Source organism: Odocoileus virginianus, chromosome 5 (genome assembly GCF_023699985.2).
Source record: "Odocoileus virginianus isolate 20LAN1187 ecotype Illinois chromosome 5, Ovbor_1.2, whole genome shotgun sequence".
Classification (NCBI taxonomy): Eukaryota; Metazoa; Chordata; class Mammalia; order Artiodactyla; family Cervidae; genus Odocoileus; species Odocoileus virginianus.
Window position 1 is genome coordinate 89,138,763 of NC_069678.1, and position 13,707 is coordinate 89,152,469.

Sequence of the window (13,707 nt, forward strand, 5' to 3'; positions counted from 1 at the left end):
AAGATATTCTCCTATGTTCTTGTCTAGAAGTTCGATTGTTTTGTCTTTCAGAGTTAGCTTTATGATCTGTCTCAAATTGATTTTCTGGGTAGGGTGGGAGGTATGAGTTGAGGTATATTTTTTCTACATAATGCTGGTGGGAGTGAAAACTGGTTTAACTTCTCAGAAGAACTGTGTGGAAATATTTACTAAAGCGAAATATATGTGTGTAAGGATGTTCCTAGCCACTTTCTTGATAATAGCCAAAGTTGGAAATAAATGAAAAGTCCATCAACAGCAGAATGGATAGATGGAGGAAGGTACAGCTATACAATGGAATTGAATCAGCAATAAAAACAGAACCAACTCTTGCTATGCGTACCATCATGGATGAGGCTCACAGACATTGTTGAGTGAATGAACAGTGATTACTTTGGGGGGAGGGAGTCCAGTGGATATAAACTGGAAAGGGGAAGACAGAACCTTCTTAGTTGTTGCAAATGTTCTGTATTTTGATCTAAGTAGTAGTTACAAGAGTACAGTTTTATATAAAAATTCGTAGAAGTCTATGCTTAAAATTAATGCACTCCACTGAATTATATCTCAATAAAAAAATTAAGTGGCTCCTGTCTGCCAACACTCTTCCTTAATGCCCTTCTGATAACACACCTGAGACAGACCCCTGCTGTGGTCAGAATCATCGCTGTCTGACCCTGAGGCATTTCTGCTGTTGGATCATACTCCCCATTGGGTACCCTCTATCCCTCAGGGAACCCCATGTTCTGTGATCTTTATTTCTCCTTTTGATCTTTGGTTTTTAAAAATGTATTTCTTGGGAGCATCATTAGGACTCTTCCAGGGGGGTGAACTTGGGCCTCATTCTAATTAACCCAAAGATAATTCATTTTTTCTAGGCAAAGGTTCTCATCACAGCTGGACCCAGCCACCTCAGGCCCTGGGGGTTGAGGGGATGCAGAGGCACAGAGCCTGGCACCACCTGCCCGGCCAGCCCTGGCTGAATTAGTCCTTCCGTCCACATGAGGCCCAGGAGGTCTTCTCCCATTAACAGGGACATTCACTTATTGTCTTTATTTTTAAATGTTTTGTGGAAAATTAAAAGAAGAGTGCCAGGCAGAGCCTGAGCCAACAACTCAGAGAGCGTCTGTGTTTTCTTCCAAGCCTGACCGGAGTGAGCCTGGAATCGACCCAGCCCTCCCCAGGCTCCTCTGCCTCCACTGATTCTCTGGGCGGCTCAGTTCCTTTTAAGACACAAATTGATTGGGATAATTTTTGCTATAACTACAAATGCCATGGAAAGGGGGCGGGGGAACTGCATTCAGGCTGTGGACTCCTGCAATGACTGTGAACCACTGAGTTACTGTAAAATGACCAGAAAATGGATTCAAAATTGAAGTCACAAATAATGTAATTACTGCTGTGTGTGTTCAGGGCTGCCAGAACAAGAGTTGGCTGCTTCCCTGGAAACATCTGGAGATAAAGCTGCTGCCGCTATAACCCTACTCTCGTCCCCTTGGGGCAGCAGTATTCTTGCAGGCCGGAAGGCCCTCAGAGGGTGGAAGGAACATGAAGGGGATGGGAAAAGGGATGTGGAGAGAGGCCACAGAGAAGAAATAGGTGAAAGGCAGGACTTATGCCTCCTGTAATCCAACAGTGAGATTTGGTCATTGCACCTCTGGCAGAATGAAACCCAGTGTGGGATCATATCACACTGTCATCACCACTATCAACACCTCAACACCAGTGCACATCACCACAGTTACTGTTACCACTGTCAGTCGTGGTATCACCTCCACTCTTGAAGCATCAGCACCACCATCATCACCTTACTATCATCAGCAGCATCACTGCAGTGGCAGCAGCACCTTCAGCATCAACAGTCTCATCCATGCCAACATCATCACCACCATTCCTGCTATCACTGTCTCCATTACAGTCATAGCATTAGCATCATCATGACCACCAAAATTGTTTCCAACTCCATTCACATCCTTCCCAACATCACCTGTCATCATCACCATCACTCTCATGTCTTCAGCATCCTCATCGTCACCTCTCATCACCACCAACATCGTCACCACCAGTACTGTTATCACCATCAATATGGTTATCACCTCCTCTCTCATCAGCACTCACACCACCGTCTCTGTTCCTACCTTCATCATCACAATTACTTGCGTGACATTGACATATTTATCATCATCAATCCCCTCATCACCATCCCACCATTGTTACAGCATCATCACCACTCCACCCCCACCAGTGTCATTATCACCATGATCATCAACAGCCTCACAATATGATCTTAAGACACCATCATGACTATCATAACTGTCACTATAGTTACCTCTACCATCTCACAGTCAATATCAAAATCATTTCCTTCAAGATCCCTCTTACAGTGCTCTGCCCAGCCAGCTCTGTGCCAGCCTATAGGCCTACACGAGCCTCTGCCCTGTGCCATCCTCTGGAGGTACAGCCACGCTGCCATGGTCATACTCCTGGGCCCTGTCTAGGGGTGACAAATAAACAGCTACTTGTGGGGTGTGGACAGAGCTTGGACATAAGAAGTAGGGGGTCCATATGACAAGTTCAAGGCCCTTTATGGTTCAGTATGAAACCAGTGGTCAAAGAGGAGGGGGGGGGAGTGGGGGAGCTGGTGCCACCTCTTCCCACATCACTGAGTAGACGTCTCCATTCTCACCTGACTTTCCAGGTTGTTTTGAGCATATTTGCCAAGGTAGAAGGAAAGGGCATGTTTTATAAAATGGTTTGTTAGCTTGACTTGAAGTATTTAACTATTCAGCCACTTGATATGTGGGCCTCTATTTGTTCTCTGGTCCTGGGCGTTGCAAACCTTAGGGGTAGGTCAGAGCCCAGAAGGTCTTTCCCAGAGGCCCTTGAGGCAGCCAGGACATGTCTGAATCCATTATTCATCCACACCTCGCCTCCTCCCACATGCATCATGTGTTCATAGATGTGCACATTGTGGCATTCCCATGGCCACAAGCTGGTGGTTGTGCTCATGCTGTGTTGAGGGTTGCAAGTGACAGAAAGCCAAATCCTAACTGGCTTAAGCAAAAAGAGAACGTATTGGTTCGGGTAACTGAAGTCCCGGGTGCCTCTTGATCATGGGGCTCATATTTCTTTCTGTCTCTCAGCTCTGCTCTCCTCCACAAAGTCTCCATTCACAGGCAAGCACCAGGGTGTTTCTGTGAGCACTAGAGGCTACGCTACCTCCAGATCTCACCTCCTCCCAGGTCCAGTTATAGCAGGAAGTTCCCCCTTTTCAGTGCGAGGTCTCATGCCATCCCATTGGCTCCAAGCAGTCACATGACCAGCCTCCAAACCAGTGACTGGCCTGGGGGTGGTGAGTGAACAGTCCAGCTAGAGCCTGTAGCCCTACTGCTCAGAGGCTGGCAGTGGGGAAGGCAGTGGAACCCAAAGGAAAGCTAGAGACAGTGCCAGAAAAAGGGCAGTGGCTCCTGGGGAGCCCTCCCCATGACTGCCCCGGAGGTCCCACTTTATGGCTGTTTTAGGCCTGGCCCCTGCATGAGCCTATGCCCTGCCACCAGCTGCCCTGCTTCCTGCTCATGTCATGCTTCTGCTGTGCCCACTGTTTCTTGCCCTTCCCAGAAGCATCTGCCTTCTGACCTGCCTAAGTCCTTGGGCGTCGCCCAGGAAGAGTAGCTGTTTGAAGGCAGGGATTCAGCCTCCATTCCCTCAGCAGTTGTCAATTAAGCACCAGATACTGTGTTAAGCACTGTTGATACAACAATCATCATTTCTATCTCACAAGTACTGTGCTGTCTTTTTTTAACTGAAGTTTTACAATGTGCTTTACAATGTTGTGTTAGTTTCAGGGGCACAGCAAAGTGATTGAACTACACATACACACACACACACACATACACATATAATATTGAGTATAGTTCCCTATGCTGTAGAGTAGGTCCTTGTTGATTATCTATTTTACACATAGCAGAGTATATCTGTTCATCCCAAACTCCTAGTTTATCCCAGTGCCTCTTTCCCCTTTAGTAACCATAAATTTGTTTTCTGTGTCTGTGAGTCTATTTCTGTTTTGTAAATAAGTTCACTTGTATCATTTTTTTTTCAGATTTCACATATAAGCAGTATCATGATATTTGTCTTTCTCTGTCTGACTTACTTCACTTAGTATGATCATCTCTGGGTCCACCTACATTGCTGCAAATGGCATTATTTCATTTGTGTGGCTGAGTAATATTCCAGTGTGTGTGTGTGTGTGTGTGCGTGTGTGTGCGCACGCGCCTCTGTACACCACATCTTCTTTATCCATTCATCTGTTGATGAACATTTAGGTTGTTTCCATGTCTTGGCTATTGTAAGTAGTGCTTCAGTGAACAATGGGGTACATATATTTTTTTGAATTAGAGTTTCCTCCACATATATGCCCAGGAGTGGGGTTGCAGGGTCATTTGGTGACTCTACTTCTAGCCTTTTAAGGAACCTCCATACTGTTTTCCATAGTGGCTGCAGCAATTGACATTCCCCTCAACAGTGTAATAATGAGTAATTATCTCATGCAACCTTCCTATGATTCTCTAAGGCAGGGACTATTACAGCCCCAGTTTTAGATGCAGAGAGCTCATCTGTGGTGCAGCCTCAGAGGGGTCATCAGGGTCACGGCCCCTCGTGCCCACAGCACCCGGCTGCCTGACGAGACAGCGCTGACCCCTGCACTGTCCTTCCCTCCCTCCTCCTGTCGCAGCCTGTGACCAGCTGGCGCTGGGGGTGGTGGCCATCTTCGGGCCGTCCCAGGGCTCCTGCACCAATGCCGTCCAATCCATCTGCAACGCGCTGGAGGTGCCCCACATCCAACTGCGCTGGAAGCACCACCCACTGGACAACAAAGACACCTTCTACGTGAACCTGTACCCGGACTACGCCTCTCTCAGCCACGCCATCCTCGACCTGGTGCAGTACCTCAAGTGGCGGTCGGCCACCGTGGTCTATGATGACAGCACCGGTGAGTAGCCACGCCTGGCCACACCAAGAGCAGGAGGTGAGGGTGACAGAGCCCCAGGATCGGGTTCTTTGCTCCTCGTTCAGCTCAGCTGCCCTGTCCACACTTGGACCCCAAGCCTCATCCAGTCACACTGATGCTCGCCCTGTACTCACCCAGAGCCCCATGCATACCAGCCACACCCACCCAAGCCACTTCACACCACCATGAACTGCCTCCGCCCCAACCCTGGCAGAATGCTCCAATCTGCACTCACACCTGCATGGCCACACCCACACCTGCCTACACCCTCACATTCACACATTTTCACCAGAAGCACACACATCCAGCTCTATGCTATGGGGCTGTGAGTGCAGACTCTGGACTCAAACCAAACAGTGCATGATGCCGGCTGACCCTGCACTTAATAGCTGAGCATCACGGAGCTATTTCCTCTCTGCCTCTTTCTTTCCAAAGACTCAAGTCCCAAGACGTTTCTTAGCCCTGCCTCTTAGAGAGTGACCTTGGCAAGTCACTTAACCCATCTGGCCCTGCTCTGCCACGTGACAAGTCAAGAACTATAGCAGCCAGTTTGGAGAGAGCCCTCCAGCTCTCAGCTCCCTGTGATTTGATGTCAGCTCTTGATTACCTCCTAATGGGGAGTCAGGGTAGTGGGGAGAGATTCCCTCAGAAGAGATGCTCAGAAGTTGTTTTGTTAACTCGGGATTCAACAAGCATCTCTTGAGTTTCTGCTCTATCTGAAGAGCCAGACAGGAGATCCTGGGTGGCAGAGACCCCTCACCCCTGCTCACTGCCCCAAACCATCGAGAGGCACTGCTGCCCAGCTCCAAGTCTCAGCCTGTTTTGCTGCAGCCCTGTAGTTTTGTCTGTCTTCACTATGAATGAGTGTCTGTCTTGGAGCCTGTTTCTGCCTCCAGACCATGAACCTTCTGTGCCTCCGGCATTTAGCACAGCACCTGGGACAATGAATATTGTTTAAATATTTGTTGAATTGAATTGAGCTGAAAATAAAATGGAAATAAACTATAATTAAATATGGCAGGAGATGGCATGTTGGGCACTGGTAAGGAAGAAGACATAAAGATGAAGTCATCCCGTCTTCTTTTGAGAAGTTAGTCATATTGAAGGGGAGTGAGTGCCCACCCAGAGCTCACTGTGCTTTTCCAGTCCATCAGAGCTAAGAACCAAATGACATGTTCATACAGTCAGAGCTAGAGTCACTTGGGGAGGGGAGGCTCCATGACCTTGGCTAGTGTGGGCTGACACCAGAGGAGGAGCAGCGTGAGCCTGGCCTTGAGGATGGGTGGACAGGAAGAGGAGTCGTTAAGGCATTACCCGAGAGAGGAACAGCAGGGGATCCCAGTACGGTAGGTGGGAGGAAAAGGTCAGATACACAGTGTGTAGCAGGCCGTGGTCTCTGCAGTCTAGCTTCAGAGTTCAGGCTTTATCTTGTAAGCAGCTGAGGACCACTGAGTGTTGTTGAACAAAGAAATAGAATAATAAAAGCAGAGTTTTAGAGGGTGGCACTGACAGCTAGGCAATTTGGCCACCTGATGGGAAGAGCTGACTCACTGGAAAAGACCTTGATGTTGGGAAAGATTGAAGGCAGGAGGAGAAGGGGATGACAGAGGATAAGGTGGTTGGATGGCATCACCAACTCAATGGACATGAGTTTGAGCAAGCTCCAGGAATTTATGATGGACAGGGAAGCCTGGCCTGCTGCAGTCCACGGGGTCACAAAGGGTTGGACATGACTGAGCGACTGAACTGAACTGACAGCAATGTGCAGAGAGTTAGAGGGAGAATGTGGAGCAAGAAGACTGGGAGAGGTGGCCATATTGGTCCAGGTAGGCACAAAAGGATTGCTTGGAAGAGAACTTGGAACCAGCATGGGAAAGAAGAATTGGATATGAGCAGATCACGTTGAAATTATGTAGGAGTGTCATGGGCAGAGTGGCCACAATAGACACTGACATAAACTGCTGCCCAGCAGGACTGGGGCCTCCATATGCTGGATGCGCGTAGAGAGAGAGGCTTTGCAGGGGAAGATGCTGTGGCATCAAGGTGGTTGCCAGTGAGACTGGTCTAAGCAGATGCTGAGATCTAGAACCTCCTCTCCCCATGGATGTCTAGCTCTGACTGTATGCACACAACACCTGATTCTTGGCTCTGATGACCAGTGGTTTCTGGGTGGGCACTCACTCCCCTACAATATGATTCACTTCTTAAAAGAAAATGGGACAGCATCTTTATTTCTTCATCTTTTCCAATGCCCAACACACTTTTCCCTTCAGTATTTGTTGTTTCATTCAATGTTGATATTTAATTCAATTCAATAAACATTTTATTTTTTTTTTCAACAAACATTTTAAAACGTAGGGTAGTCAGTAATGGGGCTGGTTTAGTTAAGAAGACACTTAGTACTAGGTATTCAGGGTTGGAATCAGTCAAACAATAATATAACTTTGACGAAGAATAGTAGTAGTAAGAAGTATGCTCCCAGAATCAGGATATTTCAAGGGGACAGCTTGTGGGTCATCAAACCCATGAATTGGGAAGCACTTAATAGCAGGCTTTGACTGTGTTTGCTTTGGGGGTTGTTTCCATTAGGATATTTTGGCTGTAAGTAACAGACAACCCAACTCAAACTGACTGGAGCAGTAGCCACTTAGTTATCTCACTGACAAGAAGTCTGGAGATGGGCCTTTCCAGGACAGGTTTAGGAATTCATCAGAGTCAGGATGCTGGATCAGTGTCACTGCAGTTCCCTTAACTTTCCCCCTCATGATCACAGTGAAGATGCTGCAGCTCCAAATATCAGATTCTCACATGATGATACCCCAGGCAGTGGGAAGGAAAGAGGTAGAAGACAAAGCGATTTTTCTTAATGTGATTTGTGCCTGTTCAGGGAGGAAAATCTGTCTCCAAACCTTCCAGCCTTCCACCCCATACAGTTCACTGAGTCTGGGCCTACTATCCTAAACATCCCATTCAGATAGGAATGGGACTGCTACTGACTGATTTCACCTACCATGAGTCATTCCTTGGGGCTGGCACACAGCCACGCAAACAAAATCAATGGTTCTCTTAATATGCTAGAAGAGGGGACATCAGTTTCCTATTTCGATAATAATTCTGTGTAACAAACCACCCCAAAACAATGTGGCTTGAAATAATAAGCATTTGTTTAGCTCACAAGTCTATAGAGTCAATGACTGACTGTGATTGGCCAGGCAGTTATTCTGGTCTCAGCTGGATCACTTTCCTGCCCGGGGGTCGGCTGAGTGTTGGCTGATCTAGACCAGCCTTAGCTGAGATGATGGGGTAGCTGGGCTCTCACCCTCCAGCAGGATACCCCATGCATGTGGTCATGACGATGGCAGAGGTGAAAAGAACAAATCCAGGGTACAATTCCATTTCAAGTATTTGCTTTCGTCATGCCTGCTGACACCCCATTGGCCAAAGCAGTTCACACAGTTGAGCCCAGTGTCTGGGGTAGAACAAGTCACCTGCCCAGTAAGAGGGCACTGCAAAGTCACACGGCAAAGGATGGGGATGTGGGGAGGGCTGAAAGCTGGAGTCATCACTGCAATCCACTACAGGGAGAACTGCTTTAAAATGCACCTGGGATCTAAAGAATAGATATGACCAAGTGTTGACACAGAGAGGTCAATGGCGTGAAAAGAAGAGTTGTTACCTACAGTTCCCTAGAAGCAGAAGGGGGCACATCATGGCACCTAGGGTCACATGCAGGGCTGGTCAGGAGGTAGGAGCAAGCGGAAGACACAGGCAAGAGCCTTTATTACTTATTCCCTGGTGGCTCAAGTGATGAATTCGCCTGCCAATGCAGGAGACATGGGTTTGATCCCTGGTCCAGGAAGATCCCATGGAGAAGGAAATGGCAACCCACTCCAGTATTCTTGCATGGAAAATCCCATGGACAGAGGAGCCTGGTGGGCTATAGTCCATGGGGTCACAAAAGAGTCAGACACGACTGAGCGACTGAACAACTATAATATTGCCCCTATTACTACTACATGGAATTTGTTAGGTGCCAACATCCCATATGGGATAGGAAGCAAAACACAGATTTGGGAGTTTGTGACTGAAGAGTTTATAATATGATTTTGGTGTGCCCAGGAAAACACAGGGTACTAGGGATACAAACAACTTTGGTCATTAGTTTGGCCCATGATTTCAGGATGCCAAATCGTCAGTTACAGAATATCAAGAATGATTATTCCAGGGACCAACGGTGTTTGCCCTTTGAATTTTGCCATGCAAACCTAATCTGAGAAGAAAGCCAAATTTATATCAAGAATGAAAGGAAGCGGCTTAGAAAAAGCTAGGGTAAAAGAAAAAAAAGGCCCAGCCTAAGAGCCCAAAAGATTGGGTCTTGAATTTTTATCCCATTGCTAACATTCTGCAGAATCTTGGGAGGATCACTTAACCTTTATGGGCCTCAGTTTCTTTATCTGAATATTGGAACCAAAGCACCTACTCTGTATGTCTTCTAGGACAGGGAGATGGTTAAATAAGGTAATGAATGCAGAAGTGCTTTGTAAGTGAAAAGTATGACTTCAACAACCATGATTCACTGCAGATATTTTGAGAGAGATTGATTAGGGAAGCAGCCAGGAAGGAGTGCTCATCTCAGGCAAACGAAGAGCCTAGTCCTTTGCTGGGATGGGCTAGGATGAGCCTCTGGTCTCCTTCGGGAATACACTGATGGGAAGGAGTTCTGACACTTGCTTCGAGAGAATGTGGGTCACTGTGCATTACACAGGGCAATGAACTTGGCTGACAAGAAAGCTCTGATGGGTCTCCTCCAGCATCCACACTGTCCCTGTCCTCCTGTCCTGGGTCCCCAAAGCCCACGTGCCTACTGATGCTGTGCCTGGGTCTGGAAACTGAGCCAGTAGGAGCAAAGTGTGCACTCAGGGCCTTGCAGAGTAACAGGTGTGAGCAGGCAGCAGCATTCAGCCAAACCAAGGACTTTCGGGATTCATTGAGGAGGGAGGGTGAGGATGGGGGTGTGTGTCTGGGGGGAGCTTGCGGCCCTTCCCTCCTCTGCTAAGATTACCTGATATTCCCTTCCTGCCCCCATCAAGTCTGGCATTAGGAGGTACTGGGGTCCCTGTTTGGTCCAGATCCCTCCAGGACTCCAGAGCCCTCTCCCAGCCACACACCTGGATCTGAGACCATCCGGGGGCCAGGGGTTCATGATGCCCACAGTCATGGCAAAGTTTGTTTGGAAGCTCTTTGGGAGGCTTGGGTCCCAGAGAAATATTTCTGTCCTCCCCAGCTGAGATAACTCCCTGGTAGCTCAGATGGTAAAGAATCTGCCTGCAAAGCCGGAAACCCAGGTTCGATCTCTGGGTTGGGAAGATCCCCTGAAGAAGGGAATGGCTACCCACTCCAGTATTCTTGCCTGGAGAATTCCACAGAGGAGCCTGGCAGGCTACAATCCATGGGATCACAAAGAGTCAGACACTAATGAGTGACTAACGCACACCACAGCAGAGTGGAAAGAAGGATGCCAATCGGCTTGCTTTCCTGATGTCCAGCCTTCAGGAATGGGAATAAGGGGCTCAACAGACCCGGGTGTGTGTGCCAGAAGTGGCTTTGGAAGCCCAGACTTTTTGTTGGAAGGCTGGCAATGTGGGCTGTCTGTGTATGAGGACTCTTTCCAGATAGGAACACTGTGACAGCTGATCGTGAACTTTAATCCATCGCAAACTAGCTTAAGCAAAAAAAAATAAAGCAGGGGATGGAGTTGAGGGGTGGCTTCTGTTGATTTCCTTTACTGGAAAGTTCAGGAATGATTTTAGCTTTAGAGTTGCAAACGAGTATCTTTAGGTCTTGGGCTTCCCAAGTGGCACTATTGGTAAAGAACCCGCCTGCCAATGCAGGAAACATAAGAGATGCGGGTTCAATCCCTGGGTTGGGAAGACCCCCTGAAGAAGGGAATGGCAACCCACTACTTGCCTGGAGAATCCCACGGACAGAGGAGCCTGGCAGGCTACAGTCCATAGGGTCGCATAGAGTTGGACACGACTGAAGCGACTTAGCACACACACACATCTTTAGGGCTTAATTTCTTTCTGTGTGTCCTGACTTCTGCCCTGTTGGAATCCTTCTCTGGTTCCAGACTCACTACCCCCCACCCCAATTTGGAGTTAAATTTAAAGAGAGTTATCTCTTACCAGTTGCCCTGGCACAGTTCCTGGGAGTCATCTGATAAGACCAACTGACATCTCACATCCGTCTCTAAGCCCATACCTATGCCTCAAGCAATGTGTGTGCTGCCTGATCAGGGTGGGGACAGATTCTGTGTCCCTAGAGTGGGAAAAGATCCCTCCTGAGTCACGTGGACGGAGTGTGGGGGAGGAGTTGTTCCCTGAAGGAAAATCAGAGTGCTGTTAGCGGGGAAATGGAGCGTGGCTGAGTGGACAGTGCAGCCAGGATGCAGACACCAAGCCCTGCGTATGGGCAGTGAGCCCAGCAGGTGGGAGGGGCCGGCCTGCCTGGGACCCTGGCCCAGGGCTGCCGCAGCCCTCCCTGAGGTGGGCGGGGCTGTAGAGACCAGCAAGCAAGCAGGCTTGTTTCCAGGCTAAGCACAGAGGAGTCAGCAAGAAGGGACCTCGAAGTAGGGACGGAAATGAACTTAATTAGACCTAAGCAAGCCATTTGTCTCCAGGAAATGACATTCAGTTTTCCCTGGAAGTCCCCAGATTAAGTGGTTTTGCAAAATGCCAAGGTGGAGGATGGATTTTTCAGTGTAGAGAGAAGAAAAACAGTAGCCAGTCCAATTATGGAAATTGGTGTTGAGAACAACCAAAGGGCCAGGCCCTATGCTGGGGGGGGGGGTGTGGAGACCTAGCCCCCCTGATGTTGAAGAGCTTGTGACAGGACAAGGAGAGTGAGATGAGGTCAGAGGAGGCGAGTACTGACGGAGGAGGCCACAGAGTTGGGGAGGTGGGGTGGCAGGATGGGAGTTGGGTGGAGACATCTTCTCCGGGCAGAGCAGTAGGGGTAGGCTTCATAGAGGAGGCGGTTGCACTGAGCCTGGAAGAATGGGAAAAGTTTACAGAGGGAGCCTGCTCTTGGGGGTTGGGGGTGGGGCGGTGACTCAGCACAAATGCCGCCTGGGCTTACCTGGTCCAACAGTTGGTACAGCTGAGCCCGGAGCTGCCACTTGTGCCGCATCCTGGCAGCAGATTTCTGAGGCTGTTTAGGAAGATTATGTCCCGTCCTTTGCAGTGTTGTAGGGGGCGGGGGAAGGAGGAGGAGGTGGCCTCTAATTCAGGCTCTATAAGCCTCTACACCCACTGGGTTAGAGAGGAGCAGGTGGGTGGAGTCAGTGGGGATTTGTTAGCTGTCTGTGCCTGCTTTTGAATCTACAGGTGTGTACACATTATCTGTGTACACACCTTTATCTGCATGTGTATGCATGTGTCTATCAACCCAAGCATATGTCCTGTCTGTATCAACATGCATGTGTTTGTATGTGCACACATGTCTGTGGGTGCACGGGTCTGTGCCCCAGTGTGCCGGGGCCTGTGTCTGCACACGTGTGGCTGTGTCCATGCATGAATCGTGGGCCACACGTCAGTGTCTATGTGTGGTTGTAGACCTGTGACCAGCCGAGTCTGTGGTGTCTGCAACGGTGTGTCCATGTGCTCACGTGTGTCTTTCGTGCCCCGGGACCTCTCAGGGCTCATCCGACTGCAGGAGCTCATCATGGCCCCGTCAAGGTACAACATCCGCCTCAAGATCCGCCAGCTCCCCCTCGACTCCGACGACTCGCGCCCGCTGCTCAAGGAGATGAAGCGAGGCCGGGAATTCCGCATTATCTTCGACTGCAGCCACACTATGGCCGCCCAGATCCTCAAGCAGGTGTGTGAGCGCCAGCCAGCGGGAGGGAGGGTTGGGATCTGCCTGCCATTTGTCCCAGCCACCCCCATTTCCCAAACACAGGCCTGATGTCAGCCAGATCTGAGCTCGATCCCTAGTCTGCCTCTTTCTGGCTATATGACCTTGGGTGGTCAGTTTACCCCTGTGAGCCTCAGTTTCACCAGCAGCAAAATGGGCACAGTGGTCTCGACACTCCGACTTGGTGTGAGAATGGGATGAGACGATGGATCTACTGCCCAGCCAGGCCACAGAGGGTGCTGAGTAAATGATAGTTTCCACATCACCTTGATGCAAGTGGGAAGCAGGGGCTACTGAGGGGGCATAGAACACTTGAGGAAGCACAGACAGACCCAGGGGTATGGGAAACAGTCTCCAGACTGCCTCTTCCAGCCATGAATTCCCTGCGGCCTGTGGCACTCGGTGTCACTCTCCGATCACTGGGAGGTTTATCAAGGCTCCGCATGCCATCTGCTCAGCTCTGCAGTGATGGTGGGGGAGGAGAGTGGCTTGCAGTTCTGGCCGCGCCTCCATTCCCAGAGAGCCCAGCGTGGCGTGCTGGGAACCAGAGCAAGCTCTGCCAGCCACCCAAGAAATCAACATTGAAATCGCTCACACGTCGCAGCTGAAACCAAAACCACTCTGATTCAAGCCAGTGCTTTGTGTAAAAGGCAATTGTGTGGTCCCAGAAAGCGTCCCTGGTGATTGGAGGAGGCATTCTGTGGGGCCTTGACGCATGACCCCGGGAGAGGCAGCTGGCAGGGAGGGGACGCAGGGATGCCTGGGGA

General features: G+C 49.4%; 1 protein-coding gene across 3 annotated transcripts in view; it reads left to right on the top strand.

The window, feature by feature from the left end:
• GRIK3 (glutamate ionotropic receptor kainate type subunit 3) overlaps positions 1 to 13,707 on the top strand; it is a 244,568-nt gene that overhangs the window by 150,513 nt on the left and 80,348 nt on the right. For all 3 annotated transcript variants that reach the window (XM_070468389.1, XM_070468390.1, XM_020880250.2), the window contains exons 3-4: positions 4,751 to 5,008; positions 12,723 to 12,904. In XM_070468389.1, the coding sequence (XP_070324490.1) occupies positions 4,751 to 5,008; positions 12,723 to 12,904 (440 nt within the window). The remainder of the gene's footprint in view (positions 1 to 4,750; positions 5,009 to 12,722; positions 12,905 to 13,707) is intronic.